The sequence below is a fragment of the Phoxinus phoxinus genome (assembly GCF_949152265.1).
Source record: "Phoxinus phoxinus genome assembly, chromosome: 6".
In the NCBI taxonomy this organism is placed as follows: domain Eukaryota; kingdom Metazoa; phylum Chordata; class Actinopteri; order Cypriniformes; family Leuciscidae; genus Phoxinus; species Phoxinus phoxinus.
In genome coordinates, this window is record NC_136881.1 from 24,170,785 (window position 1) to 24,190,478 (window position 19,694).

Here is a 19,694-nt window from a genome sequence, read left to right on the forward strand (position 1 = left end):
CAGCCCACCACCACCCCTAACCACGGAGACGACACCGCCAGAGCCCCCTGCAGACGGAGAGCTTCCTTCCGTCGCAAACATTGAGCCTGTGACAACAGCGCCTAATAACATCCCGAAACAGCCGAAGCCCCAGCATAAGTCTGACCAGGGGTGTGAGCCGCCAAACATCATCCAGGTAGCAGTCCTGGTGGAGCTCAACACAGGAGACTGGCTAATTGATTGGGACTTTGAAGCGGTGCTTCCCACCCTGTCCTTTCATCATCAGAGCCATCATCAGAACTATCATCACCGCTGGTTCTAGCCAGCGGCAAAACAGTATAATCACTCAGCAAAAACACTTATTTACCAGTGAGCCTCCCTTTCCTACCTTCACTGTAGATCTCAGCCAGTCCTTCAGCCCTGCCTCAGGTGGTTTCATGCAGCCATTCACCTTCCCCTGCGACACCCTGCGGCGTTGTCAAGTGTGATCTCACCAGCTTCACCTAAGTGTTAGGATCTTTCGGCTCTGCTTCCGGCCGCTGATCCCTCCGCTACGCCTCCACCAGTCAGCGACGCATTGGCTCCTCCCACCCTCGGCTCCACCAGGCTCCCTCGTCCCTCCGGCTCCACCTCGGTCAGCCGTCTCTCTGCCTACGCTGCGGAATTACAATCCATTTGCGGCGCTCCGGCTCTCCACCCCTTCGGCTCCAGTAGGCTCCTCCCTCTGGCTCCACCTGGGTCCTCTGTCACACCGGCTCCGTCCTCAGTCCTAGGATACTCTGGTTACACCTCGAACGATTGTCGCCGCAGCTCTGCTTTGGTCTCCAGCACTAGCTTAGGTACATCAGCTTTCTGTCTGCGCCCTGGGATCCCCTAACATCGGCTCTGTCTCCGATGGTTGGCCACGTCAACATCTTGGCTCCTCCCTCCATCAACTCCGCTGTGGGCTATCGTCTTGGCTGAGCTTTGGGTCATCACAATCCGGCTACTCCGTCCATCATCTCCTCCTTGGCTTCTTCCTCTATCATCGACTCTTTGGTCTGTCCTGCCTGCTTTTACCAGCCTTCCCGCCATCTCCTCTCAACAGCCCTTCATTGGCTCCTCGTCCACCCCACAAGCCCCCACCTATCCTCCCTCACCACATCTGTTATGGAGTGAGGCTATTTTGATCTTAGTTTCATTTTCATGGGCTTTTAGTTGTTATTTTCAGTCATACTGTCCTTTGTTCAGTTTCCCGCCACTCATCTGTTTCCATGGACACTAACTTAATTATCACGGCTGTTTATATCATTATCATTATTGTTTGCACATCATCTCGTATAGTTTGGATAGTTATTTGCCTGCCTATTCTGAGTTATTTAAAAAATCTTGTTTTATTTCCTAACCATCTTCGTCTTCTTCGGATCAGTGTTGCAGTTTATGCATTAACATTAACTAACAACATTATTTATTCATCTTTGTTAACATTAGTTATAAAAATAAAACTGTTAATTGTTAGTTCAGGTCCATTAAATAATATTAACAGATTTACATTTTGATTTTAACAATGTATTAGTAAATGTTGAAATTAACATTAATTATGATTAACAAAGGCTTTAGAGTATTTTTCATTGTTAGTTCATGTCAACCAATGTGGTAAACTAATGATAAAAAAAAATGGAACCTTGTTGTAAAGTGTTACCCAAAAACCTTTTTAGGTGTCATTGCAAATATTTTTACAAACATGAGGCAAGATGTTTTACACATCATTTAAGAAATTAATTTAAAAAAAACTTTCTTCCTCTGTCATCCCATTTTTCTGACAGCTGACAACAAAACAAAAAAGAAAATCGCCCATCGAGAAAGGAAGCAGGATTTCTCGGCTTTCAAGCACATGGACAATGAAATGAAGGTTAAAATATCACCTCAGCTTCTACTGGCTACTCTGCGTTTCCTAGCAACAGGCAAGTGCACTGCATTGCTGCTTGATTTACCCCAGTGTGTCCTGTGACTGTAGTATGGTTAGGGTGCTCACACAGGGGAGGAGCTTTGCCTCTGGTTTTGGTGAAAGTCATGCCATGACGTCTTTTAAAAAGAAGCAGCTTGTTCTCACTCTTTCTTACTTACTTTTTGTTTCATAGTGTGTTTCTCCAAGAAAGGAAAAATATTTGGTGTATAAGCCAGAGTAGGATTTTTGTGATTGTTAACGTTTTTGTTGCTGTACTGCATTGACAGATGTTTGTTTTAAACCCAGTCTGTGGGAAGCAATTTGATTAAACATGAACTAGCATATTAGATAAATAACATACAGTGGCGTTCAAAAAGTCGGGGTCTATTATGCTCTCCAAAGCTGCATTTATGTGACAAAATATACATTAAAACAGTAATATTGTGAAATATTATTAAAACATTAAAATAACTGTTTTCTAATTTAACATATTTTAAAATGTTATTTATTCCTCTGATGGCAACATTGATTTTTAAGCTGCTATTTCTCCAGTTTTCAGTGTCACATTATCCTCCAGAAATCATTCTAATATGCTGATTTGGTGTTAAGAAACATTTCCTCTTATTATTATTGTCGAATATGGTTGTTGCTTAATATTTATGTGGAAACCATGATAAAAAAAAATGTCAGGATTCTTTTATGAATAGAACGTTGAAAAGAACAGCATTTATTTGACATAGATTTATTTTATAACATTGTAAAAATATGTACTGTCACTACGGCAAAGCAAAACATTTTTTATAGGTAAATGACGGCAGATTTTGGTGGAAGTCATGATGTTGATGTTGTTTGTAAACTAAGGTGTGGGCTATATTTAGAGAGTGGTGGCCTGCTTTATTAGTGTATAAAAGAATGATCTCTATCTCCAAACCCTGGAAAAAGCAGGCAAACAGCTGAAAGAAGTAATTAAAAACATGTTGTTGTTGTTGTTTTTCACAGCAGAGATCATCTCTCACACTAATACCACATTTTGTTTCATGGTGAATGTGTCTCCTAGAAAGCACGTTATATTTCTAATGTATAGAATACATTTGTTAATATTAGTGTAGATAAATGTTTTATCTTAAAGGAACACTCCGACTTTTTGTGACTTTAGCTTATTCTTAGTCTCATGTGACTAAGATGTTATTTGTACACACTGGCCCTCATTTATGAAAAGTGCGTACACCAAATTTCCAGCGTACACCTGGCGTACACCCAAAACCACGGTGACTTTGCGATTTATCAATATGGACGTTGGCGTACGGCACGCTCAAATCTACACCAGCTCAGGAGGTGGTGTACATGTACGCACGTTTTGAGTTAGTGCTGAAATGCGCAGGAAAAAAAATCCTAACACCACAAAACGCCCTGACAAACTAAAGATATGATATATTATGACCCACTGTAAAATAACAACAACATAGAAATGATAAACTTCAGTGTTTATTTTTGTGTTCTTTTAAGACATTACCTCTTCCACTGCAACAAACCAGTGTCTGCCTGAAACTGTAATTTGTTTTGTTAGCTGTTTTTAGTAGCCATTTACACTAGTGTTTAAAAGTTTGGGGTCAGTGATTTTTTTTTTTTTTTTAAAGAAAATTTTACTTTTGTTCAGTAAGAATGCATTAAATTGTATTTTTTTTTTTAAATGACACTAACTACATTTCTGAAGGTTCATAACGACATTTCTGAAGGTTCATGTGACACTGAAGGCTATATTAATGGCTGCTGAATATTCAGCTTTGCATCAAAGGAATATACTACTTTTTAAAATATGCTTAAATAGAAACCAGTTACTTAAAGTAGTTTTACTGTAATATTTGATCAAATAAATGCAGCCTACAAATTCAGATTCTTGCATTATTCTAGAAATCTACAGGCATTTGGCACAGCCCCCTACAAGTCATTACCCTTTGCATTACTATCCATCATTAAGCTGCTGTTAAATGGTCCCAAGGGTGTTTGTGTATAATAGAGACAAACCATTTTGTGTGGTATTCCCCTTTAAACCTAATTCCAGGATTTGGTAAAAACTTTCCCCTTTGTGGCTTACGCTAATCATTGATTAACAAATACAATACTATTAGCGTTCCCTGGTCAAGGAGCGATCAGCTGCCAGGTGACACATATACTGTAAACAGAACAATGTTACAGTGAATTATTTAGCAACAACCTTTATAATACAACAGTGCTTATTCATAAACTTTGTAGTCACATAAACTTTTGCGCTCTGTTAAGTTTCAGCTTTTGAGAGAACAATTAAATGTTGAAAGCTGACGGTGTTAACAGGAATAAAAATTTGTTTTTGCTTTTGTATGTTTTAGAAGACTTTAAACAGTCAAACAGTGTCACCGATGGATAAGCCGTTATTGTATTGTGAAAAGCGCTATACAAATAAACTTGAATTGAATTGAATTATTAAAACAGAGTATTTGCCTGCTACAAGCTGTGTTCGTCCAAAAAAGTATTATGTTAGAGCATCATTTACCCAGGGTTTACTAATATACCATGTGACGTTTTGAAACCTGAAAATGCAATATTACCTTTAACCATGGTTTAGAATGGTAACAATTTCAATTGTGAAAAACCCACAGGAACAGGAAGGTGATGTCATGTCTTCTTTTGCCTTACAGAAGTTGAGTTATTCAGTCCCAGCCAGATGTCTGAGAAGATCCTTCTGCGTCTCCTCAAGCACCCCAACGTCATCCAGGAGGTCAAATATAATGAGAAGAATAAGAAGGCCATCGAGCATTACCTTTTCCACCGCAACAAGCCCGTGGACTATTTCATCCTCATTCTGCAGGTCAGCTTGGTTGTTTGGTCCAGGGCCGTGGAGGGCATAGAGAGAAAGGATTGAGGTTATTAGCCTAGAACAAGCTGGGATTTTCGCAAGTATTTAACACGCCCAGTATGAAAGAACTTGGGTACCTACGTAAAAGAAGAATGTTTAGTTCAGTGAGTATAGTTAAAGACAGACATGCTTCTAAAGGAATTCCTGCAAGCCTTCTTTTGCAAAAAAACTCCATTAGTTGTAAAAAAAACTCCCACAACTTAAAGTTATATATATATAAAAAAAATCTTAACTGTATTGAAAGTCTGGCCTTCAATGTAATCTTTTCTCTAAGGGGAAGGTGGAAGTGGAGGCAGGGAAGGAGGGAATGAAGTTTGAAGCTGGAGCTTTCTCCTCGTATGGGATCATGGCTCTCACCACTTCTCCAGGTAAATACAAATAATATATTCATTTGCATACAGTATTTCTACAAAGTACGAAAAGTAACCTATATGCTATGTGGGCTGTACTTACTGGTATTTTAGGTTTATGTGTTTGAATTTCATATAAAATTTTCTTAGATTTGGATTACACAATTTTAACATAAACTAATAAACTTAATATATTGCATATTTGTCTGTCATACATAAAATGTAAGAAACTGGTAGGATTTCTGTAATAGTACTAATAAACTGAATGTGTTTTAAATACACAATTACCAGGTTTATATATTTATCATCAATAAGTCATTTTAACATTTTAAGTTTTTTTTTAAATCATACATTTAACTAATTGAATATTACTTGTTCCATAGCTAGACATATTTATACTTTTTAACTGAATAAATGTATTTTTTTCCCACAATGAACATATTTGTGCTTACTCTAAGCCATTTAAATAAATGCTTTTTTGAAAATATGATTATTCAAATAAAATCAAATATAATTTTTGAATAGAAAAAAGGACAATAAACTATTCTATTATTTTTTTGTAGTGCAGAAACCATGCTTGTTTCTAGCCCGTTTAACTCAAGTATGACTGACAGATGTATATTACATTAGGTATATTAGTTATAGTTATATTAGTTATATATGTTAATGTTAAAACTGTAAAACAATGCAATTTAAATACATACATCTTAAATGTAGGCCTAAATATTTTAGAAAAATTACACACTTTACATTAAAGGTTTTATGATGGTTTAAAATTTTTTTTATACTGCAATACAAAATTCAGTCGATACCACAGATACACCCACATACCCTGCAACACTGCAAGCAGTTGTGGGCAGCATTAGCCCAAAAAGTATATGCACAGATACATACTTTGAAGATCCACAGGAAGCGGAGCCTCATTCTGGCACCTTTGACATACTGTTTTCAATGTACTATGATTTGGTACTATGATGCACTAATCCTAGCCAGGCATTATTGTATTACTGTATACACTATCAGAAAATAACACCCTGTCACTGAAGCTTTGTTCCAGACGTCACATGGCATTTAGAATGGCAAGAGAATTTGAGACTATCATTTGTTTTGCACTCAGAAGAAATCTGTGAAACAACTGAGATATTGTGTATTCCACAGTAGACATATTTGTGCAGCTATCAGTGTTCAGCATTGATTAGTATATAAATACAAATGATAAAAGACACTAATGTTCAATAAATAATAACATGTATTATTATTATTATAGCAATCATGCATAAGATGAGCGGTTTGGAAAATGGATGGATGAATGGAAATTTGTATTCATAATCATAATAAATTATTATACTGCCAAGTATTATAGTTTAAATGCCCCCTGAAATCAAAATGTATGTTTTTTTTATCTTTCAGTATGAATATGTTTGCATTAAGGTTATGAATAAGCTGATGTGTTCCAAAACAATGACAAAATTTGCATTTAGGACTTAAGCATTACCCTACATAAGCATAAGCATTCAAAACTTTGTCTCTAATATCCGCTAAAATGAATCACAGATTTCTATGACCGCGGACTTCAGCTTCTCATCACATCTTCTGTCCAATCAAATGCTCTCTAGAATCTAAAGCGTCCCACGACTCCCGCCCCCTATGCTATAAATACCACCTGGCCAAAATGAATGTTGACACGTCATGGAGGAATATGGGTTGGAGATGTGTTTGCTTGCTCAAACGCTCGAGTTTTATTCCGCTTTCCAACTGTACTGTACGTTGGTTAAAGGGATACTTCAGCATTTAGCATTAAGCTTTGTATCAGTAGAAAACCTGTAGTATTTTCGAATTACCATGCTTCCCTCCCTCATGTCCCTCATGTATTTTTTGTCTGGAAAAAATCCTCCGGTGACGCAAAAATTACGATCGGAGGATTTTTTGGCCAGCGGCTAGAGACTACAGCCAGTAGTAGTAGCTAGTTCCGCATGTTTTCAACCCGCCCATAGAGGGTGGGATCTCACTCACAGAATGTACAAATAGTGTCAGCCATCTTTTTTTGGAAGCTAAGCTAATAGGCTCTTGTTCTGTGGAGAAAGCTGAGCAGTAGGGGTTACCATACATCATTTTTCCCGGACATGTCCAGCAGTCGAGATCGTCCAAAATGTCCGGGATTCGGCTTTTGCTTTCTACAGTTGCCATTCATTGTTTACATGCACACCTTTTGTTTCAATCTAACTGAATTCATTCCGTTTGGTGAATCTGAATGTAGTGTTTACATGAACGCTAAACAAGCGATCGGTTGATGTCTTTTAAGTTTCGAGTCAACTAGTAGCCTAGCCTAGTTGTTTAACTGCGCTCTTACCGGTAGGCGTGGCTTGGGAGTGTCCTCGTAGGGCAGCGAAGCAAGTGCATTCTGGGAATTGTTGTCTTTCATCCACATGAGCCAAAAATAAATTTTCCGGCTTTTCTCAGTCTAGAAGGCTCCAAATTCAAAAATAATTTCACATTTCTGCTACATAAATGACCCATTTTAAATACACATTCATCTTTCCAGAGGTGAAGTATCCCTTTAAGAATGAAATCCTCGACTATTGAATCCAACATATCATCAGCACTTGGATTCGCTTCCATGGTACTACTTGCAGTCTGTGAGGTAAACTAAACGCTATTGGCTATTTGAAAAGGGGGAGGAGCCATTCAATATGTCCCACCTTAGCTTCCTGTTTCAGTGGAAATTACGTCAACGCATCATACAAAGCTGCGAGTTCCAAGGCACTTCAGTGGGTCTTTAATATATATACTGTAGCTTATCAAGCAAGTAGAACTGCAATGTAGACCTGTGACTAGTGCCTTTTTACTGCTGTTAATTCTAGTTCTTCCAGTGTTATATTGTTCTACTTCCAACTGAACATAAATATATAAAGTCTTTGGGGGGAAGTATCCACTGTCTCTTTTTTAGGGTATTTTCAATCCATTTTGAACATAGTTAGATCCATCAGAAATTGCTAGGGGTTGAATAGTATGCCAAATTTTAGCCAAGTGTCACATGTGCCACTAGTTAGGGGACTATCACAGAACATAGGTGACCTCTGGTGGTGAGAAAACGGGCCTACAGTAATACTAAAAGTGCTTTGTTATGTGGGAATGGAGAATATTTTCTAATGTGGATTAAAACAAGTGGTATTTAGTGATTTCTTTACTCCTATAGCTCTTCAGTTCTACTTTTCAGTCACCCTTTTGTTTCCCACCCTCTTTTGATGCTTTTCTTTTCCTCCTATTCTTTATTCTTCCCTACAGTTTCTCGTACCTTTGTGGTCAGTAGGGCTGAGTCTGTTGCTGGATCTCCAGGTATAGTTAAATCAAAATGACTAATCAAACAATGACAAGGTCAGACATTAGTCTGTCTGTTACTTACTGTAAAGCATACCGTACGTTACAATAAACCCACATAATTCCTCCCACACATTTCTACTTCACAGGCCTCCTGGAGTAAAGGGCGACAGCGGGGCCATACGCACACACACACCTCTGTACATAGTCACCCACACACACACACTGTTCCCGGTTCTCACAAACCTCATGCTGACTACCAGCATGTAGGGTTCAGAGTTGGGCCCCTTCAGGCCAGCATTGGAGCCTTGAACTAAAGACGCGGTGGCTCCCCCACTCTACTCACACATCCAAACACGGATTACATACATTCCAACCAAATTGTGGCATTAACACACCCCACTGTGGAAACCTGTGTGTGTGTGTATTTGTATGTGCGTTTATGCGTAGGAGAAACAAAGAAAGAAAGAATAAATATATGTGCTGGAGTGTGGAAGTGTGCTTATTTGAGTGTCTGCTAGCAAGTATTTTGTGTGTGAGTAAAGTCAATATGTTTGTGTGTGTGCACTTGTAAATTCCCCCTCTTTATGAAGTGGAAAACATAAGCTGTGTTTAATTAAAAAACAAGCCAGTCTTCACTTTGAAAGCTCTTAGGCTTTTTATCATACTCTTGCCAGCGGCAACCCTTTTACATACATGAAACACCCCCTTCATAACTAGCAATGCAATTATTGAGTTCTAAAAAGCTGTTACAAGCTATTATAAAATCATAATATACCATGTGCTAATTATTGTCTCTATAAAGCTGGATTTGAAGGTCTAGTCACTAAAGGGTCCAGTGTACTAAAAAGCCATAAACATCTACAAACGTACATTACTGTTTGAATGTAAAAAAAAAAAAAAAAGTATATTTTACTCACCAATACTGCATTTATTATATCAAATATACAGTAAAAATAATAATATTGTGAAATATTTTAAATGTTATTTTTCAGCTGTGATGCATTCCTGCCATTACTCCAGTTGTCACGGGATACTTCAGAAATCATTCTAATATGATGATTTGGCGCTCAAAAAAATGTTTAAAGTCTTTACAGTCACTTTTGATCAATTTAATGCCTGCTTACGGCGTAAAAATATTAATTTATAAAAAAATTTAATTCATATAAATTATTTTAGAAGTGCTTGATTTGCTTGAATTAATTGATTTGTAAAGTGTGTCATTCAGAATATAAAACAGTTTTCTGACACTTTTTGGAAACGCTCCCCAATTATTTCATTACTCTGACAAACAGATAGTCCCACCCCTAACTCGTGTCATTGGTTGAGCCATTGTTGCTACATCAGGTCAGATAATAAATATTCATGACCAAGGCTGATAAGTTTTACATTGTGTCCCCCCTCCCTATCGTGCTCTTGATTTTATGTGTTTATGTTTGTCCTGATTATATTACTGAAGTCACAATGCTTTCCCTTTTCGTCTGCAGAAAACAAATCCCCTCCTCGGCCATTTGGACTGAACCATTCTGACTCGTTAAATCGTAGCGAGCGGATTGAATCCATCACACCGTCACTGGGCAGCAGTAACAACCAGCTCAATGCCTTCCTGCAGATCTATTTGCCAGACTATTCTGTCAGAGCTGTGTCAGACATACAGTACATTAAGGTAAACAGAATTGCACAAACATGCCAACTCACTTGCAGTTTATGAACATGTTTTTTTATTTTTTTTTTTATTACAAAACGGACATGCCTACAATATTTAGAATCAATTTAATTCTTCAGAAGACATCCATTGCACATTTTTGGTGCCATTGTGGCTCTTGGGGTTCAGACTGTGGTCTAAAATGTGGCCTAATGTAGTTCAGTGGTAGACTGTGGCTATGGCTCATTGGCTTACATAGACTGCTGTTCATTACAAATTACAATCTTTGACTGTGGCTTAATGGCAGAAGTTGGATTTAGGTGTTGGCTCTGGGACAGATGTGGAGTTTGGCGCTGAGTCGAGGTCTGTGAGTGACTTCGTGAGCCCTGGTTTAGTCTCTGTGGCAGATGGAGATATGAGCTGGCTTGGTGGTCATTGACATGGGCTCTGATGTGGCCATTGAATGAGCTCAATAACAGAGGTTTTCACAGTGATTCCATAAAATAATCATTTTTGGCTCCCCAAAGGCTATTTTTTTTTTCTTAAATCTTACTCTTTTTTTTTTTAGCATTATATTTGATGCGTCAGGCTTTTATGGCTCATCGAAGCATGATATAGGAGAACATAGAGCTCGTACTCGAGGTGGAAATACACCTGCATTTTATTTAGTACCCAAAACCTAGTGAAAATATGCAATTTGGTGCATGTAAAATAATATTCTTGAAAAAAGTATATACTTGTATTATTGTGAATCAATGAGATCTTTATAACAGTATAACAGACTATTTGCATACAATGCATATAAATATCAGCAGTCACTCAGTATATCCCAATAATATGCCTTAGTAAGATGATTGATATGTAAGACAATTTTATGATCAAAGTAGTTTTTATTGTGGTGGGCAAAAACAATGCAATTCAATACACTGAGTGAGAGATGTAACTTTCAACTTTAATATTCAAGTAAACCTAAGTTGCTTCAGTCCAGTAAGCGCTCATCTTTGAATATATTACTCATTATATAACATTCTTACATTTACTTTGTAAAAATCAGACCATTTTGATCATGTTGATAATTTCAAAGGAGAAATTTGTTTATCAAATGTGATACAGTAGGCTTTATAGGGTTAAGAGTGTGTTGTTGTTAAAGAAAGAGGAAAAGACTCATCTTGGAACTGAAGCTGTCATGAGAGAAACAGGAAATGCAACAGGAGTGTGATCTGGAACCGACAACTCGGGCGCATGGACCAGAAAATGGCCAGCCCAGTCATGGTAATATGGTTTGACAGAGGCAGGATTTAGTTTATTTTTTTTTTAAAAAAGAACACCAACACTGTGTCATAACTTGAAGCAATACAATAATATTCCAGCAACAAACAATTGTCTGTCAACAGCCCCTTTCACATATACAGTCTTTACTGGTAAATTACCAGGAACAGATCATGTGTGAAGAGGACATTTAAAAACATACCAGTAAATTGGTTCTGGCAATTTACCAGTAAACAAAGATGTAACATTACCAGTAAATTACCTGTATATACGCTGTGTGAACGCGGAATGAAGATTACCGTTATTTTGCAGGTATGAGGTCAGAACGCGCTGACGTAAAAGTGATTTGGGCCAATCAGAAGCCGTTGAAAGAGCATTGGGCCATTCATAAAATGATGACGCAGATGACACGTTTACACAGGACTGTTTACAAATGTCTTCAAAATGGAGTGATACCGAAACTAAAGCTCTTCTCCTCGTCCGGGTGGATGAAGAGATTTGTCAACAACAGTTAGCGATACTGTCACATATGATAAAATAACTAGCCTTCTTCAGGAACAAGGCATAAACCTCCGGTTAATTACACCATCACAGAGTTTACCGGTGTTTTGGAACTGATGTGTGAACGGTCTGTTACCAGTAAAAAGCCAGAACACTGTTGCTGTGTGAACAGGACATTTTTGAAATTACCGGTAAAGTCGTTCTGGCATTTTTACGGTGTAATTTACTGGGATCGATGTCTATTACCAGATGTGCCAGTTTTGAGAAAAAAGGAATCACAAATCACAGCCAATCAGACAGTCAATCTTTGTCTGAATAGATGTTTATGTATCCTTTATTTATTTGCAAGATCTGAAGTAAACTATCTATTGTTGCTTCAGTATGGCTATAAAGGTCATGCACAATTATATGCAAAATATAGACCCACAATAGACCCTTTTAACATTAAATAAAGCACATAATCAGTACCTGAGATTATCATTGTCATAGTTTGTATGTTGTTGTTCCAGCTGCAATGTCACAGAAATAGAAACTGCTTCTAAAATAGAAACGCTTGTTGTCATGGCTGGCGAGGACAAAAGCTCTGATTAACATGGAAAAATACCTTTTATCCTGCGTTTGTGCCATCTGGTTAGGAGGGCACAGTGTAAGATGTTACAAAAGGTATTTTTTTGTAACCCCCTTTCCCGTGTGTTTTGACAGGTAACACGCCAACAGTATCAAAACGCCGTCATGGCATCACGTATCGACAAGACTCCACAGTCCTCAGAGAGCGAGTACACCAAAATCGAAATGACTTTGACAGAGCTCCATGACGGAGTGACCGATGAAACCACCGCTCTGTTCAACCAGACACAGAACTGCGTCGCCCACATCAAGTCGAACCACACGGGACACAGTGAGGGGGCCATCTAGCCCTCAGTGGGGTGGTGGAGCGAAGCCGATAGCAGAACCCTAGAGCTGCCTCACCACCCCAAACAACTCTAATCTGCTAGTCCAGTACTACTGGGGCCAGAGCTTGGGTTGACCCAAGGCAAAATGGGATAGTCCAGTGACACGCTTCAGTCCCGTTACGATTTCAGATAAACCACAGTGTTTATGTCCCCCCCCAGCCAAAGAGTTTGGAGGATGGACAGTCTTGTGCTCGTACGAGCCCCTCCAGCTACACTCAAACTGCCCTGTGATGTTCACAAACACAGAAGAAATACTCCAGGCAGATGCTGTAATAGGGTACGTCAAAGACTGCTTTGAAGGAAACCGTGAACCAAGAGCATTCTACTCACATATTTATTTATTTTGTATGCATTTGTATATATACGTGCATGTCTGAGGATATAATTGTCGGCACATGCAAACACCTGTCTGTACGTTGTGCATGTGTGCCTCTATGAGTGTCACTGATATCATGCACATGCTATATATACGTAGTTTCAAAAACATCATTGTATGTGTACTGGTGAGGGTCTTTTACATGTATATTTCAGAAATGGTTATTTTTACTGTTCTAAATCTGGTATATCCCACAGTACCTTTTACACGTTTTTTCTTCTTTTTTTTTTAATGAATCATATTGCCTTTTAAAAATCATATTAATTTTTTTAACAAGTGCAATGAAACACATTTTATTTAAAAGATGATTTATCATGATTACTGTATTGTAAATTATAGATTATTTGTATGCATTCATTGTATCATGTTTGTATGTTTGATATTTTGGATTCACTTCCAAGGATGAACAGGTCCTATTTGTCTGCTTTAAAAGTTGAAGTCTGTCAAAGGCACAATAACTTGACATTTAAAGCCGAACGCTTTCTTATTTGAACTAAACGCAAAGACCTGTCAGGACTTTATGCAAGGGAGAATCCATATGCATTCATGCGATTCCTAACTGAATCCAGCCCGTAACAAAATGAGTCTTTACCACGTCATTAAAACAACTACTACATTAAATTGTAATACACATCACACGTCTGTAAGAGAGGTCGCTCCTCCACTCAGTCTTCTTGTATTACCTTTATGTCTGTAATGTTGACTTCAATGGTTATTTATATGAACGCTGGAAACTCCTGCTATGCATACAGTTGTATTTAAAAATTCATTTACTGTTTTGTTAATGATAAACCACTTACATTTTCTCTTTGAACTGTCACTGAAGTGACCCTTTGCCATACTCCAAATGACCAATAGTGGCAGTAAGGTTTTGCTGAAATGTTAGTGGTCACATTTTCCTTTGCCCCTCTCCCATATCCTCAGAGACCCAAAACAGCTTATCAACAAACAGCATATAACTCATTCCAATAACTATTCCTATATGTTCGTATAGGTGGCAGCTGCGTGACCCTGTTTCTACAATGTCAGACTTTGTGGTAAATCTGATTCAGGCAGCTTTTAAGACTTCGCCCTAGATGTTTTCATGTGTTCCAATGGTTACTTGAACCTTAACAGATAAATAACAGGAATGCATTACTTGTTGTATTCTATTATTTATACATGGGTCAGTACCACAGACAGCCACTGCTTGGCACTACGGTCTAACAAAGATACAAAGGTATCTTAAAATTGTTGCTCTTTATACCAAAGATTTTACACTAGAGGTGAGATCAGAGATTGTTGGGTTTTATTTAGTAAATTAAAGCCTACTTTGATTATTTTGTTCTTAGAAAGATGCTCTTGTGGGGTTAAATACAGGTTCTGGCTTTTTACATAATTTTTTTTTTTTTCTAATTTGCTTTGTTAATGAATTGTAGCTACTTTGTTACTAAGATGTAAAACCTAGGGAGGAAAATGGTTCTAGAGAAAGTGCTATTAAACGTTCATCAGTTTCACTATGGTACTGTGTTCTTTCTGCACTTTTTTGCATATTAAACATAAAATATATTCTGATTAACTGTGATTGTTGCATCATATCATTTTTGCTCTCAGTATGGATAGACAAATGACTTGTCAAGCTCATGTTTTTCAATCATTTTGCTCGTGATTGATGTTTTATACCATGTTTAATGTGCAATATGCAGTACATAGACATGTAACAGTATTTTGGACAAATTACAGAAATCAGAAATAGAATCCAAGTGACTTATTGTCCTTGTTAGAGTGGAGAAAACCTGTTGTGAAAAATAGTCATACGCTCAGAAGTAAACATGACAGGAGACCAATGGTGAATTTATTAAGGAAAATTATATTTATTTTACATTGCAATGCAATTTCCCATTTGTATAGGTTTAGAACTCTATAAATCAGAAACTATCATAATTCAGGAAGCAAAGTTAAAGACATGAAATCACATGCCCTAAACAAACAAATGACAACAAAAAAACAAAACAAAAGAAATGGGATTAATAAATGCCATGGCTATTTTGCTCTTGATCTCTTTTATAGACACAACCGTTTTGCACCTTTGCTAATCTGAAAGCTAATAATAAAATAAAAAAATTCACACGAAAAACCATCATGAACTAAAAAAAGATTTCAGAAATTAGGAAAAAGGTAAAAAATAGAAAGGAGGAAAAACTCAGTATATTAGTTATTGTATACAGTATATAAGTTATTGGCATGTTCAACACGCAACTGTAAACTATGCCAAAATATAATATAATATAAACACTGGTCGAAACAGATGTATGCAATGCTATCTATGACTAAACGGATGAGATCTTCACCCGTTAAGGAGGTAATGACTAATGGGATAACTGGATGAATACTGTTTAAACTCGATGCCTTTTCTATTATATCATTCTTAAATATAATCTAAGCCAGTGTCCCTTGCATAGACAACTAAAAAGGACAACAGCCAACACCAGTGCAAATTAGCCCAGGACTAGTTTTAATCCATGTCCAGGGAGCCAGCCATGTTATATATACAATGCTGAGTTTGTATAACAAGCGAATGAAAACAGAGGAAAGATAAATGCTGGATCTTGCAGGACAAACACTTTTTTTTCTATACTGCAGTCTCTAAAGACTCGGACCAAGAACAAGAGCTGCCCCATTTTAGGATGTCCAGTTGTTTTTAAACTACAAACTGAAATTGACAGATAAAATATGCATTGTACATTTAAAAATATCTCTAACCTTCTTTAACTGGTTTCTTCAAACAGACGCTTGAAAACCTAGAAAACTATTTGTTTGCGGCTAACCACAAACCATTATACTATAAGACATACTATAAGACCTACTTGGTCTTCCCTTTTAAAAACTGACTGTCAGACCCATGAAAAACTACATTCTCTGAAATAAAAAGAAAATACAGTTACAATATGTATCGAGTAATACATGTTACACTATGGATTGGGTAGCTTCATTCAATCAGATCCTACCTACTATTATCTTTGAATAATGCATATAAAAGTCACACTAACCATCCTAATACCATTTCCGTGCACTTGGAACACTTCCCAGCGCTAAAACCACTTCCTCCCTAAACCGTGACCCACCGTAACACTCGAGAATGACATTTATTCCTTAAAAACTCCACATACTTCCTGTGGAGACACCCAAAAGTGTCTAATGAGTCCCTTAAAGCTAAATCAAACCCAATTTCTCGACACCGTTTTGGTCCACATGGGAGTAAACCATCAACAGAGTTCACACATTAGCCAGGACTACATTCATTTCCATAGAAACAGTCACCAGAGCAACAGCACTCTCTTTCTCAGTTTCAGAATGCCCAGCTGTTAACTTCATTTGACTATTTTCTCAATGACCGATACATCTCGACAAGCTCCTCAGGCCATACAACAGTTTTATTTTTGCATATCAAGGTCACTTACTGTCTACGTATATGATGTTTGAATAGTTTGCATCTGTCAGGCAACATATGAGACAAAACTAAAGACAAAACTAAACCGTTCTGTTTAGCCCATGTAGGAGTATAAAAATACAGTATGTCACAGTTTAATGTGACATCGTAACGGTTTAAAACATGTGCTGAAAAGACGTGTCTGTGTGTGTTCGGAATCATTTTGCACCTATGTGAACCCTAATAAGACAGGCATCTGTTCGCTACTCTGTAGCACTAGCTCTAGCCAAAACGCCTGCATGAAAAAAGATGAAAAACAAGAGGTTAACAGCGAACCTCAATAAAAAATAAAAAAAAGTGGCTACATGCTGTTGCCAAGTAACTGGATTCTTGTGTTGGCCGCATTTCCTCATGCACGTCACAATGAACCATGCTTCCGTTTTTCTGTGCTTCATTTAGATTCCCAACACATGCAGAACTTCAACACAGACACTCTGCCAACATACACACACGTACACTTTTTTTTTTTTCAAAGGGACAATTATTGTATACAGCCTTTGCAGGAGGTAGTAACCGAGTTAATCTGACTGGATGGACTGGCAACTCAAAAGTTGTCTAAACTGATAAAAACTATAAAATAATAGTACAAATCTGACTATAACATACCTATAAACTAAGTTGTGTACCTGTAAGGATCCTGACTTAAACACTCATCCTAACGGAGTTTGAGTCTGTATGAAAGTTAATGCAAGATTTAGCCAACATGCTACATGTATGATACATACATGACAGTCTCATGTAAACTCATGAGTGTCCTTCCGCAGTGTTTCCATTGGATGTTTATCACATGTGCTTATATAGTGACTGATAAACGATTCCAGATACCATCCAACGTATTTTTGAACAAACTTTCGTTCATTCTTTTTAGTCATCTTTACTGGAGGGTGAACTGAACTCTACTATGAACATCAGCTTTTTGAGCTTGATTTGGCAATTCTAGTCTACTTCATACATCCACTCCTCCTTTTCTACCTCACTCGATATCATCATCATCATCACTCTCTCATCATCGTCCTATGTATCTTTACCCTAGAATAGGCCAAAACATCTACTCTTCCTCCTCCTCTTCCTCCTCCTCTTCATCGTCATCCTCATCGTGGCAGTGTGTGATTTCCTGTGGCGGCTGAGCGAACAGGTGGGGCGGTTTGATTTCGCTAATAGAGCGTGTGAGCTGGTTTCTTTTGCAGTCGATGTCCTTGCAGTCCACACAGTGGCGGTTGCGTGTGGCTAGAGGAGACTCGGTCTCTGTGTCTACATGGGCGTGCTCCACTGTGGACTCATGGGGCATCTGGGAAAGAAAAAAACAAACATGTTTAACAGGTACGTTAAACAGGTCACTAGGCACAGAGGAGAGAACCAAGTGAACAGGAAAAACGTGGGTGTGTTTGTGTAGGCAGAGCCGGTATTCCGGTACCAGATGATACTTGAGTTACAAAAATGTAACCATATTAGTTTTTTCATTCCAGGCCTTTCTATTTTTAGTACCGCCTAACTTGTAGAACTTGCACATATGCCTAGTTAACCTTTTGACCTGCCGTTCAAACGTTTGGGGTTGGTAAGATTTTTAAAAACTTTTTTTAAAGTCTTTTATACTCACCAAGCCTGCATTCATTTGATCAGAAATGCAGTAAAAACAATAATATTGCGAAATATTATTACAATTTAAAATATGTTTTCAAATGTAATTTATTCCAGCATTTTCAGCAGCCACACTCCAGTCTTCAGTGCCGTATGATTCTCCAGCAATCTTTATAATATGCTGATTTGGTGCTCAAAGAAACATTTATTATTATATTATTATTAATGTTGAAAGCAGTTGAGCTGCTTATAATTTTAGTGGTAATTTTCAGAATTCTTTGAAGAATAGAAAGTTCATAAGAGCAGTCACTACTGTCACTTTTTATCAATTTAATGCATCCTTGCTGGATTAAATAATGAATCAAACAAATGTTTGAACATTTGTGTACCGTATGAACTTATCAAATGCACTTTTCATTGTCAAAATGGCCATCTTGACAAAATATTAATAATAATAATAATAATAATTCATTACATTTATATAGCGCTTTTCTCGGCACTCAAAGCGCTTTACATGTAAGGGGGGGAATCTCCTCAACCACTACCAATGTGCAGCATCCACCTGGATGATGCGACGGCAGCCATATTGCGCCAGAACGCCCACCACACACCAGCTTACTGGTGGAGAGGAGACAGTGATGAAGCCAATTATTATATATATAGGAGGATGATTAGGAGGCCATGATGGACAGAGGCCACTGGGCAAATTTGGCCAGGATGCCGGGGTTACACCCCTACTCTTTCGAAAGACATCCTGGGATTTTTTGTGACCACAGAGAGTCAGGACCTCGGTTTAAACGTCTCATCCGAAGGACGGTGCTCTTTGTCAGTATAGTGTCCCCGTCACTACACTTGGGTTTTAGGACCCACACAGACCACAGGATGAGCGCCCCCTGCTGGCCTCACTAACACCTCTTCCAGCAGCAACCTGGTGTTCCCAGAAGGTCTCCCATCCAAGTACTAACCAGGCTCAGCCCCGCTTAGCTTCAGTTGGCAACCAGTCTTGGGCTACAGGGTGATATGGCTGCTGGTCAAATATTAATGAAGAGACAGTTGGTCTGGACAATGTAAACTGGAGAAATAAAACACTGGACACAAATCCAGTATTTTGACACATCTATTTCTCCAGTTTAGATTCACCAGACCAAATGTCTCTTCATTAATATCTTGCCAAGATGGCCATTTTGACAATGAAAAGTGCATTTGATACAGTACACAAATGTTCAAAACATTTGTTTGATTAATATGCAATGATTTGTATTATATTTGGACACAAATCCAGTATTTTGACATATGTGCAAATATAATAAAAATAATTGCATTGCATATTAATCAAATTTCTTTATTAGCTTTTATTACTGACACTATATTTCAAGAATGACTTAAAAACACCTACCTAATCATGTTCAATTGACAAATATTATATTAAGGCAACA

At 37.8% G+C, this 19,694-nt stretch overlaps 2 protein-coding genes across 8 annotated transcripts in view; one reads left to right on the forward strand and one right to left on the reverse strand.

The window, feature by feature from the left end:
- Positions 1-14,769, forward strand: part of cnnm2b (cyclin and CBS domain divalent metal cation transport mediator 2b) — a 49,120-nt gene extending 34,351 nt beyond the window's left edge. Inside the window, exons 3-8 of one of the 4 annotated variants that reach the window (XR_013798009.1) lie at positions 1,785-1,922; positions 4,582-4,751; positions 5,074-5,167; positions 7,692-7,790; positions 8,435-8,485; positions 8,617-8,655. Coding sequence is in view for 3 of the 4 variants with exons in the window: in XM_079615723.1 (XP_079471849.1) it covers positions 1,785-1,922; positions 4,582-4,751; positions 5,074-5,167; positions 8,435-8,485; positions 9,955-10,133; positions 12,585-12,797 (845 nt within the window). In the remaining variant the exon portion in view is untranslated. Of the gene's footprint in view, positions 1-1,784; positions 1,923-4,581; positions 4,752-5,073; positions 5,168-7,691; positions 7,826-8,434; positions 8,486-8,616; positions 8,656-9,954; positions 10,134-12,584 lie in introns of those variants that run through there. The other 3 variants (XM_079615723.1, XM_079615724.1, XM_079615725.1) reach the window with 3 other exon arrangements.
- A 271-nt stretch (positions 14,770-15,040) lies between these two features.
- Positions 15,041-19,694, reverse strand: part of nt5c2b (5'-nucleotidase, cytosolic IIb) — a 34,198-nt gene continuing 29,544 nt past the window's right edge. For all 4 annotated transcript variants that reach the window (XM_079615728.1, XM_079615727.1, XM_079615729.1 and 1 more), the window contains one exon: positions 15,041-17,968. In XM_079615728.1, the coding sequence (XP_079471854.1) occupies positions 17,729-17,968 (240 nt within the window). In that variant the 3' untranslated portion in view covers positions 15,041-17,728. The remainder of the gene's footprint in view (positions 17,969-19,694) is intronic.